We start from the raw sequence: 21,897 nt of genomic DNA, 5'->3' as shown, positions 1-21,897 counted from the left end.
GGGATTTAGTTAGAAATGTAATGGTAAGTATTAAGAAGAAAATTCATGTTTTTACCAAATTCATCTAAAAAGTAAAAGATGATTTCTGTAAACATTGAAGAATAGATATTGAATATCTTTTAAATTTTATTTAAAGAAAGACTAAACAAAACAGAAAATGGGTAGAAATAATACATACGTTCAAAGAAAAAATAAACAGTAAGAAATCACTAGTTGATGTTTACATATTGCCCTCTTACAAACTGTTGTTCAAGATAAAAAAGTAGAACATAAAGTGGGAATTCAAACAGTGAGACTGCAAACAGTTCTGTTCAACTATCCAACCAACACTTAGTAATATGGTTATCAATCCTATACACTTAAACATACATGCAGTTATCCATATCTTCATAGATTTTGAATAGTGACCAAATTCATCCATCATTCTTTATTTAAAAAAAAAAATCTTGATAAGGCATGAGTATTTAGATGCTTCCTTAACCTGATTAAACATTTCTGCCTTGGCACAAAAGCCAGCATCATGCTTACAAGAACCCACCAGAGCCCTTTCCCCTGTAATCAGGGACATGACAAAAATGCCTACAGTTACCGACGTGGTAATCTGTGACCCTGGAGCTCAAGTGAGCTCTCAGTGTTGCTGGGAGTTCCCATCTCCCTACTCAGTTCTTTTCTACTATCCTAGATAGTTTCACATCCTTTCTTCTCTCTTCAAGCCTCTCTCGCCCCCTTCCCCATCTCACAGTTAAGGATTCTGTTTCATAATGTGGTGAAACTCAGGCAGACAGACTTTTCAAGACTTATCCTCCCCACAACTACCCATTCACCCAGTGGTGGTGCCTCTGTATTGTGCTTTCCTACCACAGATAAATGACTGCACATGCTAAAAAAATAAACCCAGCCATTCCTCTACTTGTACACTGCTTTCCTTGTCACCCGACCACTCAAAGACTTGTTCTGGTATCCTCTGATCTCTTACACAAATGACCCTTTTACTACTAACTCATTGTATCAAGAATTAAGGCATTATTTCTTTCGTTTTCAAAAAATTCCTAAACTCTCCCCTGCAAAACCTCTACTTTTAATGCTAGAAACAATTTGATTTTTCGAATCCCCTTGCAACAAAATTCTTCCAAAGTTTTATTTGTTCCCAGTATTGTCACAGAACTGCTGCTCTCAAGATCACAAATAACCACCACATTGCAGAAACAATGGGCATTTCACCTTGTCTCCTCACCTATGTGCGGCCTTTGATACATCTGATGAGGCCCTTCCTCTTTCATCTCTAACTGCTCTTGGCTTTCCAGATAGCGCCTGCTCTTGACATACATTTGCCTAGTAGACAGGCCATCTAGTTAGCTGTTTCTACTTCCTCTTCCTCAGAGCTCTAGACGTTGCTGTGTCCCATGCTCAATCTGTGCTACTTTTCACCTTCTCAAATGGTGACCCCATCCAGTCTCGTGGCTTCAAATGCCATGTAATATGCTGAAATCTCTCAATTCCAAATGTGTGTATTTAACTACTTGCCTAAACTGTCTACTTGGATGTCTTTTGTTTTGTTCTGTTTTCCTCTCAAATTCTATCATGAAAAATTTCAAACATACAGTAAGCTTGAAGGTACTTTTCAGTGGATGTCCACCATCTGGTGCCACGTTTTGCTAGCTTCAATTTTCACATATCTGTCAATTTATTTGCTAGCTTCAATTTTCACATAGCTGTCAATTTAGCCATCTCTCTCCATCCATGAATTCACTGTGTGGCTTGATGCATTTGAATTGTAGACATTTCTCCCTAAATAAGTCTTCATACATGTCAGTAGAATTTTATATTAATACATATTTGCAATACGTAATGATTATATTTATAGTGGGGGATTTGCACATAACATATACTAATTCTTTTCCCTTCTGCTCCCATTTTTCTCTGCTCCTCAACTTTTGTTCCCCTTTCCTTTGTAGAAGCTCTATTTCCATTTTTAAAATTCTTCATCCCTTTTCCCTTTCCTTCCTCCCCCCCTCCCCTCCATCTCATGGTCCCCTTACCACTTGAAAAAGGTTTCTCTACCTCCCACTCTTTATTTTGCTCTTTATATTTTGGGTTTCTCATCCAAGAGAAACCATGTGTGTGTGATTCATTTCACTTAACATGTTCTTGAGTGCACTTTCTTTATGGCAAGGTAGTACTCCATTGTGTATAAATACCACCTTTTCTTTATCCATTCATCTGTTGACAGGCATATAGGCTGTTTCCAAGATTTAGCTATTATAAATTACACAGCTATAAACATAATATGATAACTTCAACTTTTTGGAGAAGATACCTAAAAGGGGAATACCTGGGTCACATGGAATTCCTAATTTTAGCTTTTTGAAGAATCTCCATATTGATCTCCACACTGGTTGTACATTAAAGGATAGTCTATATTCTTACCAACAACATAGAATGTTTCCTTTTTTCCTGCAGCATCACCAGCATTTATTACAGTTTGATTTCTTGATGATGGTAATTCTTTCTAGAGTGCTAACGATATCTCAAGTATTGCTTTAATTTGCATTTCTCTAATGGCCAACAATGTGAAGTACTTTTTCATGTAGTTATTGGCCATTTGTACTACTTATTCTGAGAAATGTCTATTAATTTTGGTTTCCCAGTTTCTGATTGGGTCTTTTATTTGGTGGGGTTTAATTATTTTTCAGTTCTTCATATATTCTAGACGTTAGCACTCTGTTTGAGGAATAACTGGTAATTTTCTCCCCAAACTGTAGATTATCTAATCACTGCTATGATCCCATTTGTTGATTCTTGGTATTATTTCTTGTGCCTCTGGTGTTATGTTCAGAAAGTCTTTGCCTATGCTCATGATACTGTATGATACTTTTTCCAAATGTTATCACTGGGTAAAACTGACTAAAGGGTATGCAAGATCTGTGCTTACAGCCACTGTGAAACTACAATTATCTCCAAATCAAAGTTTAACTTAAAAATCCATTTTTAAACTGTGGAATAATTTTGATACTAATTTTAAAACTATCCAAAGTTCTTTATGTCAGGTGAAACAAGGTGACATTATCATCAAATGACTATCAATTTATCATTGGGATATCCAGAAGGTGGCGCTCATGTCACATAAATAGGCAATGATTCTCTTCACTTTTAAGTATTTTAAGAATAAAATACTAGAGTTTTATCAATTAAAATTGTAAATTTTACTCTTAGCAATATTTTCAATATATCTTGATGTTTTGGAACAATAACTTTCAAAAAGTCATTTAAAAACAATTGGTTTTGAATCCCTATAATACTGAAGACAGCACATGAAAAGTATAAACCATCTAATTAAATGTAATTTTAATCATGTCCTATATGAAGTGCCAAACCCTCCCAAACACAAGGAAGGTCTAGTATCATTATGCCAAAGTTGGTGTCCATTTGTTAAATGTCTTCGTTTGTAATACAAGTGTTTCCTGATTCACTGTTAACTGTTTTCTTTCAGAGTCAAGGTCTCACTATGTTGCTCAGAGTGGTTTTGAACTCTAGGGCTAAAGCGATCCTCCTGGGTAAGCTGTAATTACAGGTATATGCCACTTGCATCTGACTTGTTAACAGAACATTCAAGATACAAATGCCATGCTAAGCAAATTCTTAAACTGCAGAGGAAAGGTTCTATTTTTAGAATTTTTAAAAAATTAGTGCATGTTTTAGTTTTGGGGCATTGGCAAACGGATATATCCTGATAATTTTTAATCCCTTTCCTCCCCCTCTTCCTGTTTCTCCCTCTCTTTCCATGATTCTCTCATCTATTTCCAAGAATTTAACTTCTAATTTTATTATTTCTCCTTTTATTCATTTATCTTAGGTTTCTCATATGAGAAAACATGCACTGTTTGTATACTTTGCTTAACGTGATGGAATCCAGTTTCATTTTCCTGTGGTAATTTCCTTCTTATATTCGGCTGAATAAAATTTCATTATGTACACATTTTCTCTAACCATTCCTCTGCTAATGCACAAGTGGACTGTTTCCACCACTCAGTTACTGTGAGTCGTGCCACTGTAAACATGCACGTATTACTGTAAGACACCGTCTTTAATTCTTTCAGGAATATACCCAAGCATGGTATAACTGGATCAAGTGGCTACTTCGGTTTGGACTTAGGAATCTCCATACTGGTTCTCACAGTGATTTTACTAGTTTATATTTTCCCACTAGTAATGTACGAGCATTTTCCCCCCTCATTGCCACCAGCATTTTATATTCTTCACGATAGCTGTTCTAGCTGAGGTGAGATGAACTGTCAATCAGTTTAACTGACATTTCTCTAGTGGCTAAAGATGACAAACCCCTTGGCCCCTCTCTCCCATAAACTTACTGGCCATTTGTACTCCTTTTGAAGACAGTCCACTCAGCCCACCTGCCATTTCAATTGGGTTGTTTTGGGGAGGTTAACTTTTTGTGTTCTTTATACACCCTCTACCAGAAGAGTAGCTAGTACAATTTTTGCCCACTCAGAAAGTTGTCTCTTCTTCACTGTTTCCTGTGCTGTGCAAATAAATTTTTTATTTTAATGCAATTCCATTTGATTCTTGATATTTTCAGTGCTACTGGAGTTCTACTCAGGAAGTCTACCAGGGCACATGGGTTCAAGCGCTTCCCATTGTTTTCCAGCAGTTTCAAGGTTTCTGTGTGTATGCATCTAGTCTTTGATCCATTATGATTTGAATGGTTATCTTTTTCCCAGAAACCATTTGTTAAGCAGGTTATCTTTTGTCTACCATGTTTTTGGTTACTTTGTCAAGTATCCTATAGCCATAGGTTCATGAGTTTCCTTCAGTCTTTTTAATTCCACTTGTCTGTTTTTATGCCAGTACGAGGTTGTTTTTGTTACTGTGGCTTTGTAGTATAACTTAGTAACTGGCATTATGATACTTCTAGCACTGTTTTTTTTGCTCAGGATTGTTTTTGGTTATTTCTTTTTTTCAAATTCCCTAAGAATTTGGGGATTGGTTTTTCTAGCTGGGTGAAGAATATTCATACAGTAATTTTAATGATGATTGCACTGAATCTGCAGGCACTTTTGGTAAGGTGATATGGCCATTTTAACAGTATTAGGCCTGCTGATCCATGTACAAGGATTCTTTCCACTTCCTAATGCCTTCAATTTCTTTCTTCAGTGTTCTGTAATTTTCATGGTAGTTTTTTTTCTTGTTTGTTTTGCTTTTTGGTACTGGATATTGAACCCAAGACCTCATATTAAACTACATCCCCAGCCCTTTTTAAAAATTTTGATAGCTAAGTGGCAAATTTGCACAAGGCTATGATCTTCCTACCTTGGCATCCCAGAGCACTGAGATTACAGGCATGCACCATCACAGCTGGAACTTCCTTCTCTTTGATTGCTAGGTATTTAATTTTTTTTAAGCTAATGCAAATGGAACTGCAAACTTGTCCACAGCAGTCAAGGAACAATTTATTATCAAAAGGGAAAGTTTGCAAAGAATCTTTAACACTTGCCCTGGAGTTTTCTCAGTGCATCTCAATGACATTACTGGGGATCCAAGGCCCCCTGCATTCACTCTTGTATTACACCCAGTCTAACCAGTAAATAAGCCCAGTAAGTGATCCAGATGATTCAAATATGCTCCACAGAGACACATTTGATTTTACTTTTCACACTATGGAACTTTTGAGACAAGGTCTCACTATGTAAGTTCAGGCAGGCCTTGAACTTATGGCAATTCTCCTGCTTCAGCCTCCCAAGTGCTTGAATTACAGGCATGTGCCACTATGCCCAGCCAGAATGTGGTTTTTAACTAAGTAAAATAAGTAAGTTCCTTTTTTCCAACAAACACATTTTCACTTATATGATTTCACATGAAGGTATGCCTTAAGAATTCACAGACATGGTTTCTTATTCTTTTTAAGATTACCAAATTATTAGTCTTTACATATGTAAATTCAGATTTGGTTAATTAACCAAAACACACTCTGCCAGTTCTGTTTACTTGTTTAAAAGATACTAACTAAAATAAAACGAGAAGTTAGAATGAATTCTGAATAGTTTATTATCAGTCATTACAGTGTTCAATCAGATCGACATATAAAGATAAAAGACATTAACAGTAAACATTGGGAGGTACACATTCTCATTCTGAAAGAAGACATGTTGTATACACAGAAAAAATGCAGCAAACATTAAGGTATTCAAATTTCTGACACTTTAGGTGTGACATATTTACAAGAAAAGTGTAAGTTTTAAAATAATTAAATAATTTCCATAGACTTATAAAAGATGGGAGATAAATATTAGGAGACCCTGACCATCACAAGAACATTTTCCTATGCAACAGGATAGTTCTATTAAAAAAAAAAAAAAAAATCCCAAAATAGAGCTAATATCTTGCCACCACGAAACATCAAATTACTAATACCAAAATATGCTAAAATGCACATGCAATGTGGACATTGTACGAAAGAAAACGGCATCAGGCTCTCGAATACTGCAAAGTGTCTACACATATTTCTTAGATATATTTATAAAAAACAAATTCTGCTTTAAAAGAGCCATTATAATGTATGTCAGCAGAAAAAGTGGTAACTACTTAAAACCTTTTCATTCTAACAACTTCCAAATGTAGTTGCAAAAGAAAAATCTGTAACTTTAAAAAACATTAGCTTATGAATAAAAAGAGTTGGTGGTATATTCTTGTACATTTCAATTTTTAAACTAAAACTGAGTAATTCTATTATGATCTATCTTAACTTCAGGACCCCACTACTGGAGTAGGAAATTCCTCTCTCGCTCACAGATAAAGTCACTTTAGAAAATGAAAAGAAACAAAACAGTATGCATGAATTCAAAACAAAACAGCACTGTAAAATAGTAAAACATCATAAAATAGCAGCATGTGAAATTCAAGACTGTTTTTCTTAAAGCAACTGTTAAGGATTGAACTGCCAAATAGTATTTGCTCAAACTGTTCTACTATTCTACAACTGAAACTAAGGATTCTTTAGGGAAGTGATTTTATTCATGATATCCTCTTGATTGAATGTACACTCAGATTTTGTTTTATAAAATATATATTGCACATGTAGAAAAACACCAGAATTCTGGTATCTCTTAACATAAAATGATACTTTTTTTTAACACATTAAACTATGCTATTGAAAATTAATTTATTCCAATATTTAAAGCCAATCATATAGGATTGTTGAACACATTAACCTCAAAACATCCCTAAACGAGATGAAAAAACACAGGCACTTGAATATAGGTTATTAGTGACAAAAAATAGAGGCCATAACAATTTCATGACTAAGGGCAGTTATGTCTTTACATATAAACTTGAGTTCTTTCACTGATCCAAATATAGAAATAAGAATTATTTACAAAACTTTGATAAAAATCAGAGCTCCTCAAAATTTCCAATTTTGTAATTTTTGCTGAATAAAGCACTAACCATTCCAAGTCCTAGGTCTTTTCAACCAAATATCTCAGATATACACTTGTTTGAATTCTCATTTTCTTTTTTCTAACCCAGGACAACCCACCATAATTATCAAAGATCTAGTCATAGCTTCTTTGCAAAATTTACCACTCAACTCAAGATCTAGGGATCAAAAATGGTTATAATTTCAAAATAGTCCACATTGCAGTAAAAATTTTGCAGCACCACAGACATTATGACTTTAGACATCTTAGTCTGGCATATTTCATGTGATAATATTAATGAGTAAGAATGTGTAAATATTGAACATTTAATAGGAAGTCATAATAGCATTTTTTAAAGGGTCAAAATAATTAAGCATTTTTAATGTTTTTAGTTGCTAAATATGTAAACTGGCAAAGTCACTAAGGAAAAAAAGTATCACACACACATTTTTACCACCCAAATGAGAATATATAAAGCTTCAAACAGCTGATATTGAGACAATTAATGGTTTTTGTTTCTTAAAGGAATTACATTTAGTTTGGCTGCTCCCTAGATTCTTGGTTTACCAGCTTGTAAAGAACGTATCTAAGAGCCAGTATAATACATATTATTAAAAACCACTTCAATCTTTATCATCTTTGGCTAGAAGCCTCCTGAAAGGACACTGAAGGATAGAAGGGGCGGTCAGGCCCCACATCACTTCCAGCTTACACATCGCTGACTGGAAGGCTTGCATCGTCCAAGTCCACTGGATCACCATCTTTTTCCTGAGGGCCATTTTGAGGTTTTAGCACAGCTTGTTCAGTCACTTTGGAAGCTGGTTCTCTTGGAGAGACAGTCTGGACCTTGAAGTTCCCTGGCTTGACCTTGGCAAGAGATTCGTAAAATCCTCGCTTCTCCATGGTAAGGCTTGAGACCAAAGAGTGGCTGCGAGAGGCTGTGGAATGTGAGGTGGCTGCTGCTGTGCTGGCAGAACGGACAGTGTGTTTGGATTCTGGAGGACAGGTGGAATGCTCCTGAAACAAGGAGGAGTGGTCAGACACCATCATTAACCACAAGAGTAGAAACTTAGTGTAAGACCTGATTCTCTGAAAAACAAACACACGCACACGCGTACACATAAAGCAGAAGCGTGGGCCATGCAGCATAAATGTGCAAGTTCTTTCCCAAAGCAATGCGTATTTAAGGGGTGAGTTAAAAGCTGTGACAGCCAACAACCATTTGCACTAAGAAACCAGTTCTTTCACCAAAGCTGAATTTGGCAGCCTGTAACACTTCGAAGATTTAGCCAGCCTAAAGTAGGATACAGTGTTCCAACTGCAACTGAACTGTGTTTAAAAGTAACATTATCAGATTTACCATTTTGAGTCTACTCTCAACTAACAATAGGATTTACACCACATATTTCAGAAAGATAAAAATAAAATGCAGAATGTTAAAGTGAAATCAGGCCATACATTTATTGAATAGGCAGGAATCAACATTTTTAAAAACATTATTTGTCTAGCATTCTGATAAAACTTAGTTTTTGCACCCTTAAATTTCATTGCAAACCAGTGACAACAGTGTTTTAACTTAATTTCATTTAATTTTGAATGTCACATTCATATGATTAAAGTTTTTAAAAGTGTACCTATTTTAAGAACTTTTAAAGCTTTAAAAACTTGTGTTTTTTACTTGTGTTAATTTTATTATGCTTCTAATTAGATCAAATTTGAAGAAGTCTCCAAGTATGTACACTCTAAATATACTACACAATATGGTTGCATTTATTTATGATACCAGTGGCGTTGAGGGGGAAAAAAATGCAAATATTATGAAACCACTATAGAATCCTACTACATGGCTAAAGTTGACCAGATATTCAAAGTGCCCTGTAAAATTATAGTGATACAGGGTTTGCATATATTACTAAAACAAAGGTATATTTTGAAGTCAATAGTGTAAAATTAAAACTTGCAGCGACTCAGCAAATTTTTAGAAGCTAGTCTAATGTTACTTTTCATTAGTAAAGTTTTATTATTGTTTTCTTTAATACCCATGTTCAACTTGGTAACTATGGTGAAATAGTTTGCGTTAGTGTTGACAAAATCAGTTATGACAACTGCAAAGGGCAGTTTGGTTAACTCAACTTTCTACGATCAGCTGTAAGTAGTGAGCAAGTCCAGGCCCTCCACTAAGAAGGCACGTTTGCGTGAGAGCCCACATACGTGCCGCATTCACCAGTTCTTGATGTATACCTCTGTATACAAGGGTTCGACAGCCTTCTAGCCTGCCGCATCTGGAACACAGTGCAAAGATTAGAGTTAACCTATACTTGAGAGAGAGAGGAAAAGAGAAAGTTCTGCTGACAGTCATAGCTAAGTAGTCCAACTTGCCCCCACCACAAAGCACAAAACACAAACACCCTTCTCCAACTTTCCTCTTCCCAACAGACATTGTTTTTGCAGAGAATCTCATACTTAACTGCTGAAAAAGTCATATAATACAGGCAGTTACAAAATTAAGACCTATGAAAGTGACTTCTTAAAGAGATTTCGAAAAGGATGTAAGTAGAATGATAAGTAAGAAATGAAAAGTGGATTTCTATTTACTGATCTGTAGTTATCACTACTAGGAAATACCAGAAAATATTTTAAAAGTACAGAATACCTAGCATATATAAAAAGTCTAAATAATAAAGGCCACAGTGCATACTAGATTTCTTTCTTGCTGATGACACTGCTACATTGTTAACTTTTAATTTTTCACTGAAATTTGTATTTTCAGCTCAGAGATAAGTGGTCAAAAATATTCCAAAGCAAAATTTATTTCTTAATGATGTATTTGAACATGAAAAATATTTTTCTTCCTATTTCTGAGTAGGGTGTTTTTAGCTGTTTCACTTTTATTATCACAGTACCACAAAGGTAATTACAGTAGTTTTCAGAAGCAGGCTTTTATAATTAACCTGCTAGAAAATAAGAATTAAAAAAAAAAGAAATGGAAAATTCTGAAAGGTAGTTAAGACTTCAGCTTGTTCAGTGGACTTATGGTATTGAGCCAGTAAATAAACAAACAAACAAAACCTAAATCAAATGAGAAAGTAAGGAAAAATTGAGATCTCACAAAACGGTGTAACACAAGAACTAAAGGTACCTTAAACAATTAGGCCAAATACCACACTAAGTGTCCAAATTATACCAGTTTGAGACCTACTGACAAGTAACAATTGCTAAACAAAGCAAGGAAATGTTTATTCTTTAGTTATCCTGCTTGTGCATTGAACACACTACAATGCACAGAAAGTTATATATATATACGTAACACTACAAGGAAGCATTAAATTAGAAATGGATTATTTTTTGCAAGTCCAATTGGTATGAAAGTCAACATGCAAATAAATTTCAAGAAAGAAACAAGAAGGATTAGGGGAAGAGGAAGGAATACAATTCAACAGGATGAGGTCCTACGGGAATATTACCCTGGAGAGGAAACCTACAGAAGATGCTGATCTTCCAGGCCCTCGCTGTGCTACGATGGCGCCAGAGACTGCTTTAATCCAACTGTGCATCTCTTCAGGACTATCAGCCTAAGGAAGGAAAGGACTCATTTAGATTTTCTTCAAAATTACCTTCTACTTCTATAAATCCAGTGCTCTTAATCTGTAATTTATACTGTCACCATTCCCCACCCCCAATTTTAGAAGCACTTTTTAAAACTAGGTTTTGCTGGCTAAGTTACTAAACACAGAGATATAAACTGTGCATTTAATGTGTTAAGATCAGACACATCAAAAATGTCAATAATGACATCTCTAGAAAGAAATTAAGAAAAGAAAGCTTTTATTTTCTTTTATCAATTGTTATATTATCTGAATATGCTACAAGAATATATACCTTATTTTGAAAATATTTTTCTAGGAATAAGTTTAGTCATATCCTGAATTCTAAGTGAAAGTCATATAACATTTTACTCCTTGATAGGGACTGGCTTCCACTGTGCATTTAAAACCTTACTATAAAATTAGTTCAATTAAATAGCTTCCTAGGAAGGTGCAGAGATATGATTTATTCTAGACTCCAGAATGCTATGATCCCTTACCTACATCTAGAAGTAGATCTAGAACTAGATTCTAGAATCTAGAAGTCCAATAACTTTAAAGAAACAGAATGCTTTTGAACTGAAGATACTTAGCAAAGAGTTTTTGGAAGGAAAATTCAAAGCTAGCAATGGTAGACAATACTTCCACTTATTACTAATAAGAACTGAATTTCAGAAACTAATTTCACAACATAAAAAGGTTCATGCTCTGATGGTTAAACCTAATCTAGCACTTATCCTAGAGAAATCAGAAATTCAGGCAAATTTACGCAAAAGATGTTCATCATCATGTTATTTATCATAGTAAGTGCACCAAACGTATGTAAATGGATGTTCAGCAATAGAATAACATAAGCAATTTACTGTGGAACATCCATACAATAGAGGGTGGTGCAATTGTAAAAATTCAGACAATTTTTAATAATGTGGGAGGAAATGACTATAATACATGAAACAAATAGGATTTAACACTATATGTAGTATAACCCCATTTGCTATGAGAAAGGCAAAACAAAAAACTAAGAATGGTTGCTTAAATGTATGATTACTGTTTTCTAAACCACCTTTTTAATTTTTATTTCCAGTTTTTCTGCAGTGAACATATGTAACTTATAAAACAAATGTTCTTTTTAAAAAACTCAATTGAAATAATTCACTGTGGAAATTAAAAAGTACATTTTAAACTTAAATATAAAGTGCTCTTATTAGTAAAACTCTAAGATATGCTTAACTGTATTAGGAATGCTTGAGCTCCCCTTTTTATAAAATGACAAAGAATAATACAATTAAAATTTCAAAATAAGTGGAAAATAATCCAATTTGAAGCTATACATGTAAATTAGAAGAACCTTTTCCTAGTTGGTTGCCTGTAATCCCAGCATTCGGAAGGCTGAGGCAAGAGAATCACTGTGAGTTTGAGACCAGCCAGGCTAAAAAGTTTAAGGCCATCCTGAAATACCTAGTGAGACTGCGTCAAGCCCTCAATCTCCCAAACAGCTTTTCTCTTACTCCAAACAGTTATATTTCACTAATTCATAACAAACATACTCCCATTCTTAAATATACAACCCAGAAGTAACCTTTTATATGTTTTACTAAGGTAATAAATTGCAATTGTCGTATTTTTAAGCTCAAAAGCAATTAACACCATTTGGTTATTCACCTCTACAGTTACTGATTTCTTATGAAAGACTCTAAAGTATCCACATAAGTATCTTACCTGCACATAGAAAGTTCGAGATGTTGTTACAATTTCAAACAGGTTGTCCCTCATCATTATGTCACTGTTAGAAAAAGTAATTATCCATTATACTTAAATGGCAATAGTTTGATAGTTTTTCTTTTACTTGTTTTCTCAGTGCCAAGTATGTGTCAATAAATATTTGAGATAAAACACTGAATTAGTTTAATAAGACTTACTATTTTTCTCATTTATTTTTTGTATTTAATTGTATAAATTTTATGTAGCTATTTTTAGAAAAAGTTCACAAAGCAACTTTAGAGTTCAAAACTTTGCCAGTTTGCTCAAAGGATGCAGGCACGGCTAATTTGTTTTTTATAGTCTTTTTCTGTTGTACTATTGAATTTTTTCTTCCCATTAATAAGCTTCTTATGAATTTTTACTTCTCAAATAAACAAATTATTTTATACTTTAATTTGAGGATTCACAAAATTCTAGTATATCCCAACTCTAATGAGTTAAAAATTAATTAGAAAAATATAATGAAACTAAGGCATTGCTCTGTTTAGTAAGTCGTGATAGTGTCAGCCAACAAGTTTCTTACCTTTGCTTACATTCCTGGACTTTATGAACTTCCTTAAGTGGTATCACACGGAGAGGTTCCTTTTCCTGGCAAAGAAGCAAACACATATAGGATATTTATTCTTAAAATCCTTTTAAGGGTCAGTTTTATTTGTAGGCCAATGGAAAAACTACAGTTCTCTCTTGAAGCACATCTGAGCCATAAATCTACCTTCTTAAACCACAGACGATGCAGAATATATCAATTCAATACCTGTGTACACACTGTCGTTTCAAGTAAGATTTTTGGCTTTGATGACAGTGTAGCATTTTAAAAGGCCATCTGTTTCATAAAAAGGAGCTATATTACTTGAACATGTTAACTATAAATAAAACAGGCATTTCTATGTTTAAAAGAAAAAAGCCATTAACCATCAGAGTTGGTCCTGGGAAATATCCCTGTGTACCAGTTAAGTATATTACTTCTGCTTCTGGAATGTCATTTTGATATACATAAAATGATTAAAATATACAGTGAATGTTTTAAAAAGTGGTTTAAATTACTACAATAAAAGACACTGCCATCAATTCCCCTTGAAATATCCTCCCTTGCTTTTGAACATTTACCACACTCTTGCACTTTCTGAAGCAGTTCCTGAAGTCTTCTTTCATGACTTTACAGAAATATTATGATGCTGGGTAGCATCCAGCAGAGAGTCTGGCTTGTAAAAATATTATGGTTGTGCTGATCCACCTTATTCCCTAGATCTTATTCATCATATGACTTCTGACTCTTTCACAAAGTCAAAATGACCATGAAAGGTAAGTATTTTCAATCAATTCAGGACACTGAAGCAGCCACAACAGTGCAACTCAAGACGCCCAGGGAAGAGAACTTACAGAATTGCAAGTGTGTTCAAAGTATTTTGAGGGATTGATGGCAATATAGCTTGACTTAAATATATTATTTTGCCAGTATCATTTTAATATGAAGTACCATTTATTGAACATTTACTATTGGTGAATGATCTGCTTTTTAAAAGTTATCTTAAACTTTCTACAGCCCTACAATACATACACTTCTTGTTCACCAAGAGAAACTGAGGATTAGACATATTAAATACTTCACCTAAGGTAATAAAATTAAATATAAGACATAACTGATTCCTAATAGTATAATATACATTTCAGTAAATTTTGTATTCTGAATTTTACTTAATGTTACCATGAGATTAAGATATAACATTATTTTATGCAGCAAAAGAAAAAAATTAAACCACAGAACACTTTCTCTTAATCAAATTATGTTTTACAAAATCATTTACAGAAATCACACAAAGAATGTCTACATACTTTGTACCCTGTTTTCTAAGATACTAATATTTTACGTTTTTTAAATGAGTAACATGAATATATAGGTATATATAATTATTGAAAATGTTTAAGGTAATATACAGATTAAACGTTACTAAATATTTCAGTGTATTTTGTTTTTGAAATGTTATAAGTAAATCCTTGCAGTGCACAATGATTATGTTCATTGTAGGCAATTGATATATATAAATATATGTATATATATAACACATTTTAATTCTCTATTCCTAGTTTTCAAATTTTTAAAAATGTTTTTCATTTTATCATAAAATTTGTCTATTTTATAAGTCTTTATGAAGTTAATTATTTAAGCACAGATCAACAGGTCAAAGAACATATAAAATACATAAAACAATTACATTAAATCAAACTATACTTTTAGATACATTGGGTATGCTGGATTACAATATTTTTTGTACTGTCTTCTATTTGTACTTTCTGTGTGTCTGACTTACTTTACATAACATTGTCTCAGTGTGGGTCTTCTCATGAAGATGAAAAGAACTGTCAGTAGTTTATTTGCATTTCTCTATTCGTGAGTGAAACTGAGTATTATTTTTATGGGCCATTTTAGTTTCTTTTAAAATAAACTGTCTCCTCATCCCTTCATTTCTACCTGATATAGTCTCTTCAATGTTTCCTATTTCTCTCTTTTATCGTTCTTTGTTTTGTTTTTTAGAAAGGGTCTTGTTTTGTATTTCAGGCTGTTCTTGAACTGACCGTGTAGCTCAGGCAGGCCTTATGACTCCTGGAGCCTCAGGAGTGCTGGGTGATAGGCAGGCACCACCACATCTAGTCCTTTCTCAACTTTTGAAAAAAATGATGAATTTACAGAAAGGTTGAAAATACAGCACAAAAAGTTGATTTTCCCAAGCCATTTTAAGACAAGCTACTGTCCTGGTCCACACTATCCCTGAACACTTTTGTGTATTTTCTGTAAGAATATCCTCTCACATAATTACATTATAACTTTCAAAGTCTGGAAATTTCCCAAATGTCTTCTATTAGAAAAAAAATACTCAGTTCAGAATCACAAATTAGATCTGCTTATGATCTGTTTCTCTTTTACTAATGGGACCATTCCTAATTATTTTCTTAACTTTCATAATCTTGACTTTCAGACTAAAAGGAGCTATTTCATAGCACTTCCCTCATTTGGGTGTGTCTGGTGTTTAATGACTAGATTCAGACCATGCACCTTTGGCAGGAATCTCAGTGGTGATGCTGTTTTTCTCACATTATTCTTTCAGGTGGTGACTTCAGTCTTGTCATCACTGATGAAATTCATTTGAATTATTTGGCTGCCTGATTAAAGAAGTATCTGCCAGGCTTCTTGACTCCAAAGTTATTCTTTTTTGTGTGTGCTTACTATCAATTTTGCAGGTAGGTATTTTTTTAACTATATAAACATCTTATTCTTCAATCTATAGACATATACTCACTCATCATGCAATCATTTGTTTCTATCTGTATGGACTCATGGATTCCTACTTTATTCAGTGGCTACAATATTATTACCATCATTTTTGAATTTTGACACTTGGATGCTCTCGTGTGTCCCAAACTGGGCTAGGAGAAATGTTTCCAAAGTGGCTTTTGGGTCTTTTTGTTTGTCTCTGTCATTCCTGAATATGTCCTTGCTTTCTGACACAAGACATTCCAAACTCATTGTACATTTATTTCTCTTGGCCCAGCTCTGGAATCTGCCAATGTCGATGAACTTCAGGTTTCTTTCAATGGAAAATGGCGGTCTTCTCAGAGCACATTTATATCTACATCTACCTGAGTATATTAAGTATATCAACATATCAAATTCCAATTGTTATGGTGATTATTTAAAACGTCCTTCCAAAATCTCATTGTGTTGGAAGACCTGGTAGCAGTTCTCATTCTTTCTCAAATGAATGTACCACGGGGTTCTAATTTTACTAATGCATTAATCAAAGGATGAGACCATGATTTGATGGCATTATTGGGAGATGCTAGGAATAGGAGGTGGGGACTAGCTGAAGTGAGTGACCTTGGCGGGCCTATACCTGGCTCCTGGATGCTTTGACTGTGGCTCTCTCACCCTTTCTGCCTCTTGGCTGAGAGAAGGTGTGCAGCTTTGCTCTTCCATTCCCTTCCATCATGGTATTTTTGTCTCACCACAGTCTCTCAAAAGCAATGGAGCCAAACAACCATGGAGCCAAATCTCTGGAACTATGAGTCAAAATAAACCTTTATTCCTTTAAATTGTTTGGTTCAGATACTGACTAAAGCTAAGTAATAAATACACCAATCAAATACCAAAATTTTTTCTTTTTCTTCATTATTCTTCTTTGACTGCAGGAAACTTGGCTTTGAGTACCATTAATATACAGAATTTCTTATTTTATCAATATGTACATATGCAAACATTCTCCATCTCTGCCATTAATCTTCTCCCCATGAGCATGCCTTCGTCTCCCTGCTCCACAGTGAGCTCTTCTGCTCACTCTGCATGGGCTCTGCCTCAGCTGCCTTGGTTGTTCCAACTCCTCTCCCCTGGCAAAACCTCTTTGGAGAGTTGACACCTGAGATGAATCTTAAATATTCTTTCCCCTATTTTCTAGTGCTACACATTCCAATATTAGTAACTACTAGCTATAGATATATTTAACTTAATGAAAATAAAATAAAATCAGTTTTAGTTTTAGAGATGAAATGAAGTCAGTTTCTCAGTTATACTAACCACATTTTCAGTACTCAAAAGCCGCATGTAGACACACAACAAGAAGAAGTATAGACCTGAATTACTTTATGCAATGACCTACTGCAGGGCTCAGGTCACCAAATATTTTAGGATGTCACTTGAACAAGTGGGAAAGAAAATCTCAATCTTTTAATTCTATGTTCAGACAGGACAAAAATAGCTTACATGGGCAAATTTAAGAGTCAATCTAAAATAAGAAAAGAAAATATTAAGGCAGGGAAGAAAAGACAAAAACAAAGGGTTAAATGTTGACATTAGAGACTTAATTGCATAATTAATGACTCTCTGAAGGCTAATTTTAGATCTTTAAGATGGGATGCCTCTTTGAAGACACTATCTTTTTAAGAAAAATGCTATTATACAAAAGCACCACAACAAAGTAAGCTCAACCCTCAAAACTAGATAGTTAAAAATGATACTTCACCTGAATGTAACACTTCTCAAGCATTTGTAAAGCAACACTTACAATGTAGCAACATACCAGTTCAGATTTGAAGTAGCCTATTGTGTTTTCATCCAACTGAAAATATCTTCGCTTCCAGTTTTTCATCTACCAGAAATGAACACAGAAATAAGGCTTCAGTTTCTAAGAATGTCAAATGTTAATCACTTAACCATTCGGATATGAACCTACAATAGAAAATGTGAATTACGGAAAACCTCATGGCCCTCCCTTACTAAGGTGGTAAATGAAAGCTCATCTCTTGTTTGCAGCTCAGGTCATAATTCCTAGTTCAACCTGTGGTGGTTGGATTCTAAATTTTATTAACATCTTTAAAAATATTTCATACTTTTAATAGTCAAAAAATAAAAATAAAGTATTTCCCTTTCCTCCCAACACTAATAAAGAGCAAGGAAATATACCACATCAGGTTTCTCCATCTTTAAAATACATGAATCCTTCTACCAGTACTTTACACCTAGTGGAAAAGCAATATATAATATATATGTAATAAGGTAAATATTTTATACAAACATTTTTGTCAATGAAGTGTACCTTTAGCGTGTAGTCTAAAGTATCTCTAAGTGACTGATACTAGGTAAAGGAGAAAAATAAAGAGAAAGGACCGTTTCCTTCAAAGCTTCAATTAATGGGTCCTGAGTACACAGCCTGTGAGAAATGACTCCGCCTACAGAAGCTGTACAGTGAGAAAACTCCAGTCCTTGCCTTCATTTCTCTAGTCAAACAGAACTAGAACTTTCCCTGGGCCGACCTAAAAGAATCAGTTGCTAGAAAGAGATGAGCAGTTCAAGCAGAAGTCCCAATAGGTTGTACCTTTTTATTCCTACACACCTTTCTGTCTTTTATTTTCAAAACTTAAAAATTTGATTTCTCATGCAATTTGAAAGATTCACACACAAACAAAATAAGTTTACAAAAGCACCTGTTTCCTTAGAAATACTTGATAAATGTACTTGTTTTTGCAGAAATCTTCCATCATGGAGCTGTGTGGCAGTATTTGGGCTCCCCTGTAATAGCTTTTCCTCAGTACTAGGTATTGTGCCATGGGCTACAACTTTCTAACTTTCCAAAACTCCCTCTAGATCTTAATTTTTATAAATGGTTTTCCTTAGAGAACAGAATCTGGGAGGTTAAGTAGCCCAAGCCTACAGGGACTTCCCCTGAGGTCAGGTCAACCCAGCACTCCATTCTCCAACCTCAAGATGCCTCCTCTCTAGGGAGCTTTCCCCTCACCCATTCCTGCAGGTGTGGGGGATCACCAGAAGAACATTCTGGAATAAATTTAAACTGTTAGAAAGACTCATCAAAATTGAAGGTCAGTGTAAACAGGTATTAACTCACTCAGTTGTCCACAGGCCAAGGAAATAACAGCACTACTTTATAAATATAGAACAACCCCCGCTCTGCCTCCGGATGTCCTTCCCAGCCTGGCAGTCTTCACTTTCAGTGTTTTATAAAATAACACAAATTGTCTGAATAATGTGAGTTGCTAGTGCAGCCTCCTTTTTTATAATGCTACACATTTGGTTAAGCTACTCACCACTGCTCCTTGCTTTACACAGTATCCAGCTTTGATGACGGTACTGTCTGGAGGGGGTTTAGGAGTAAAGTAAGGAAGATGGCTTTGTGATCTTTTCAAATTATTTTTGTCAGTATTTTCACCACATTCATTTACTTCTTCTTTCTAAAATGAAGCAAAATAAATAAGTATTTTTGTTTCTTAGTTAGCTCCGAAACATACTTCCATTTTATGTTGTTATGCTGGAAAATAGGAACACAATTTAATTTTAATTTTTTTAAACAGAAAAAATAAAATAAAAATTTCAAAACAGGTCAGTAGGAGAGTAACAATAATCAACACATTGCATATTGTTATCTTCAGAGTAGTTACTCAGGGTCATCCATTTCTTTAGGATAAATGGCTAGGAGTGCAAATACTGAGTTGTATAGAACTGTAAATTTATTTTTATAAAACAACATTACACAAGGTCCTAAATTCCATTCCTAGTACAAAAAAAAAAAAAAAAAAAAAAAAAAAAACCACAACCACCACCACCACCAACATTCCACCAGTAAAAGGTGAAAGATCCAATTTCTTCTCATTCTCGTTAGCATTTGTATTGACATCAATTTTTATTTTACCCATTCTGAAAGATATGGTGTCTCACTACGGTATTAATTCGCTTTTCCGTATTGGCTACTCATGGTGACCATCTTTTTCACTTGTTATCAGTATAGTATTTCATGTTTTGTTTTTCTGAATTATCATGAAGTTTTCCCATTTTCTAATTGGGATTTTTGTTTTTTGAATTAATGAATTTAGAGAATTCTTTGTAAGTTCTTGATACAAGTTCTTTGTTAGCTTTGTTGACTAAAAGGCTAACAGTATTTTTTTTCCTGGCATGTATAGCTTTTTATTTTTGAAACACAGTCTTTTACAAAGCAATTTTAAAATTTAATGAGGTTCAATTTACCTATCTTTTGCCCTACGGACTATGCTTTTGATGCTAACTCTTAAATACTTCACAGTGATATATGTGCACCCATGTTTATAGCAGCACAATTTGTAATAGCCAGATCTTAGAAACAACCTAAGTGTTCATCAATTGAGGAAAAGATAAAAAAGTTGTATTTTTATATATTGGGAGTACTACCTATCTATAAAGAATGATCACATTGAGATATTTATAAATAAATGGACGCAACTTGAGATCATACTCGTAAGTGAAATAAATCAAACTCACATGTACAAATACCATATAGTCTCCCTAGTGTAAGAAATGGTAAGAGTACAGAAGAGTTTATGGCAATCATGATTCCCCATTACATTGCTTCGCCTCATAATGTTTGCATTCATTAGTTGGAATGGTTTTATCCTGGTTTGTTTGATTTTATTATCTGTGATAGTATCAACAGCTATTTTGAAGAAAACAAGACATTATAATAGCCAGTGGCTACAGATACAAACTACTACATTATCTAAACACAACTACAGGCAAAAATATCTACATCAATTCAAGTCATAATACAAATAAAACAACTTAGTCTAGCTATAACTAGGTTAAAACAACTGCTTTTTGAAAAACCAAACACATACACAATCCTGTTTAATTTTTTTATTCAACTCTGGTAACAACTGCGAACTGCCAAAAGAGCAGGGATTTTTGTTCACTGATATACCAAGCATAAAGAAGGCACACAATAGGTAAATAATATTGTGTGATTTTTCTTTTAATTAATAATCCTCTGCTGGCAAAATACCTGAAATATGATATATAATTGGATTAAAAGATTTATAAACTATTAAAATCCTTTAAGTTCAAAAGACACAAATGTAATTTTAAAAAGCCCAACACTGACAGTAACACTTAAAAAACTTATTGACAAACGTTCTATCAATAGCAACACAAGAAACCTAAACTCATACACAAGTTTTAATGTCATAAAAATTGTTTACAAATTTATATTTTTCCTAATACTCAAGTAAGACATCAGCATATCATAGTTTTGGGACATCATTAAGAAAAATTCTTCTTTTGTTTTAGCTCATCTAATCTAAGTTGTAAAAAAAAAAAATCAATCTTAAAAAAATATACATATTTGTAAACTGTGACTCAGCAAATTTTTTCTAAGAATTGTTCATTTATAAAACATCATCTGTGACTATAAAGTTTAAACCATAAGAAGTTTATCATAAGAAAAAGAGAAGAAAAGGAGAAAAAGAACTCCATATTGAATTTGAAAATTATGAAAATTCCATGGGCAGAACTACTCTCTAGTCATGGAACGTAGCTTAGAATATCATCTCATGTCTAGGAAAATGCTTATGGTAAGTGAAAAACTATTTACCAAGCCCAAAATGCAACTCACATCTCCATTTCTGGGGGAGTGCATAGTACACATAAGAAGGTTCCAAGAAACATGCAAACCATTAAATGTTTATCTGTGACATATTTTTTTTTTTTAACAATAAACATATACTTTTGGAATAGGAAAAAAATAGTAGGTTTTGTAGTAATTCAGTATTTTATTAATTTAGAAGAGATGTGGTATTTTAGTTTGGATGATAAT

At 33.9% G+C, this 21,897-nt stretch overlaps 1 protein-coding gene across 6 annotated transcripts in view; it reads right to left on the bottom strand.

The window, feature by feature from the left end:
- Positions 1-6,042: 6,042 nt before the first annotated feature.
- Positions 6,043-21,897, bottom strand: part of Plekha1 (pleckstrin homology domain containing A1) — a 68,905-nt gene continuing 53,050 nt past the window's right edge. For 4 of the 6 annotated variants that reach the window (XM_063244879.1, XM_063244878.1, XM_063244880.1 and 1 more), the window contains 6 exons: positions 19,367-19,510; positions 17,845-17,913; positions 13,299-13,363; positions 12,734-12,797; positions 10,913-11,002; positions 6,043-8,447 (listed from right to left, as the gene is read on the bottom strand). In XM_063244879.1, the coding sequence (XP_063100949.1) occupies positions 8,139-8,447; positions 10,913-11,002; positions 12,734-12,797; positions 13,299-13,363; positions 17,845-17,913; positions 19,367-19,510 (741 nt within the window). In that variant the 3' untranslated portion in view covers positions 6,043-8,138. Of the gene's footprint in view, positions 8,448-9,641; positions 9,713-10,912; positions 11,003-12,733; positions 12,798-13,298; positions 13,364-17,844; positions 17,914-19,366; positions 19,511-21,897 lie in introns of all 6 variants that reach the window. The other 2 variants (XM_063244881.1, XM_063244882.1) reach the window with 2 other exon arrangements.

Source organism: Cavia porcellus, unplaced genomic scaffold (assembly GCF_034190915.1).
Source record: "Cavia porcellus strain 051 isolate PalLab524CR breed Dunkin Hartley unplaced genomic scaffold, mCavPor4.1 scaffold_2, whole genome shotgun sequence".
Classification (NCBI taxonomy): Eukaryota; Metazoa; Chordata; class Mammalia; order Rodentia; family Caviidae; genus Cavia; species Cavia porcellus.
The sequence above is the reverse complement of the archived record's forward strand: the minus strand, read 5'-3'. Positions and strand labels throughout refer to the sequence as shown.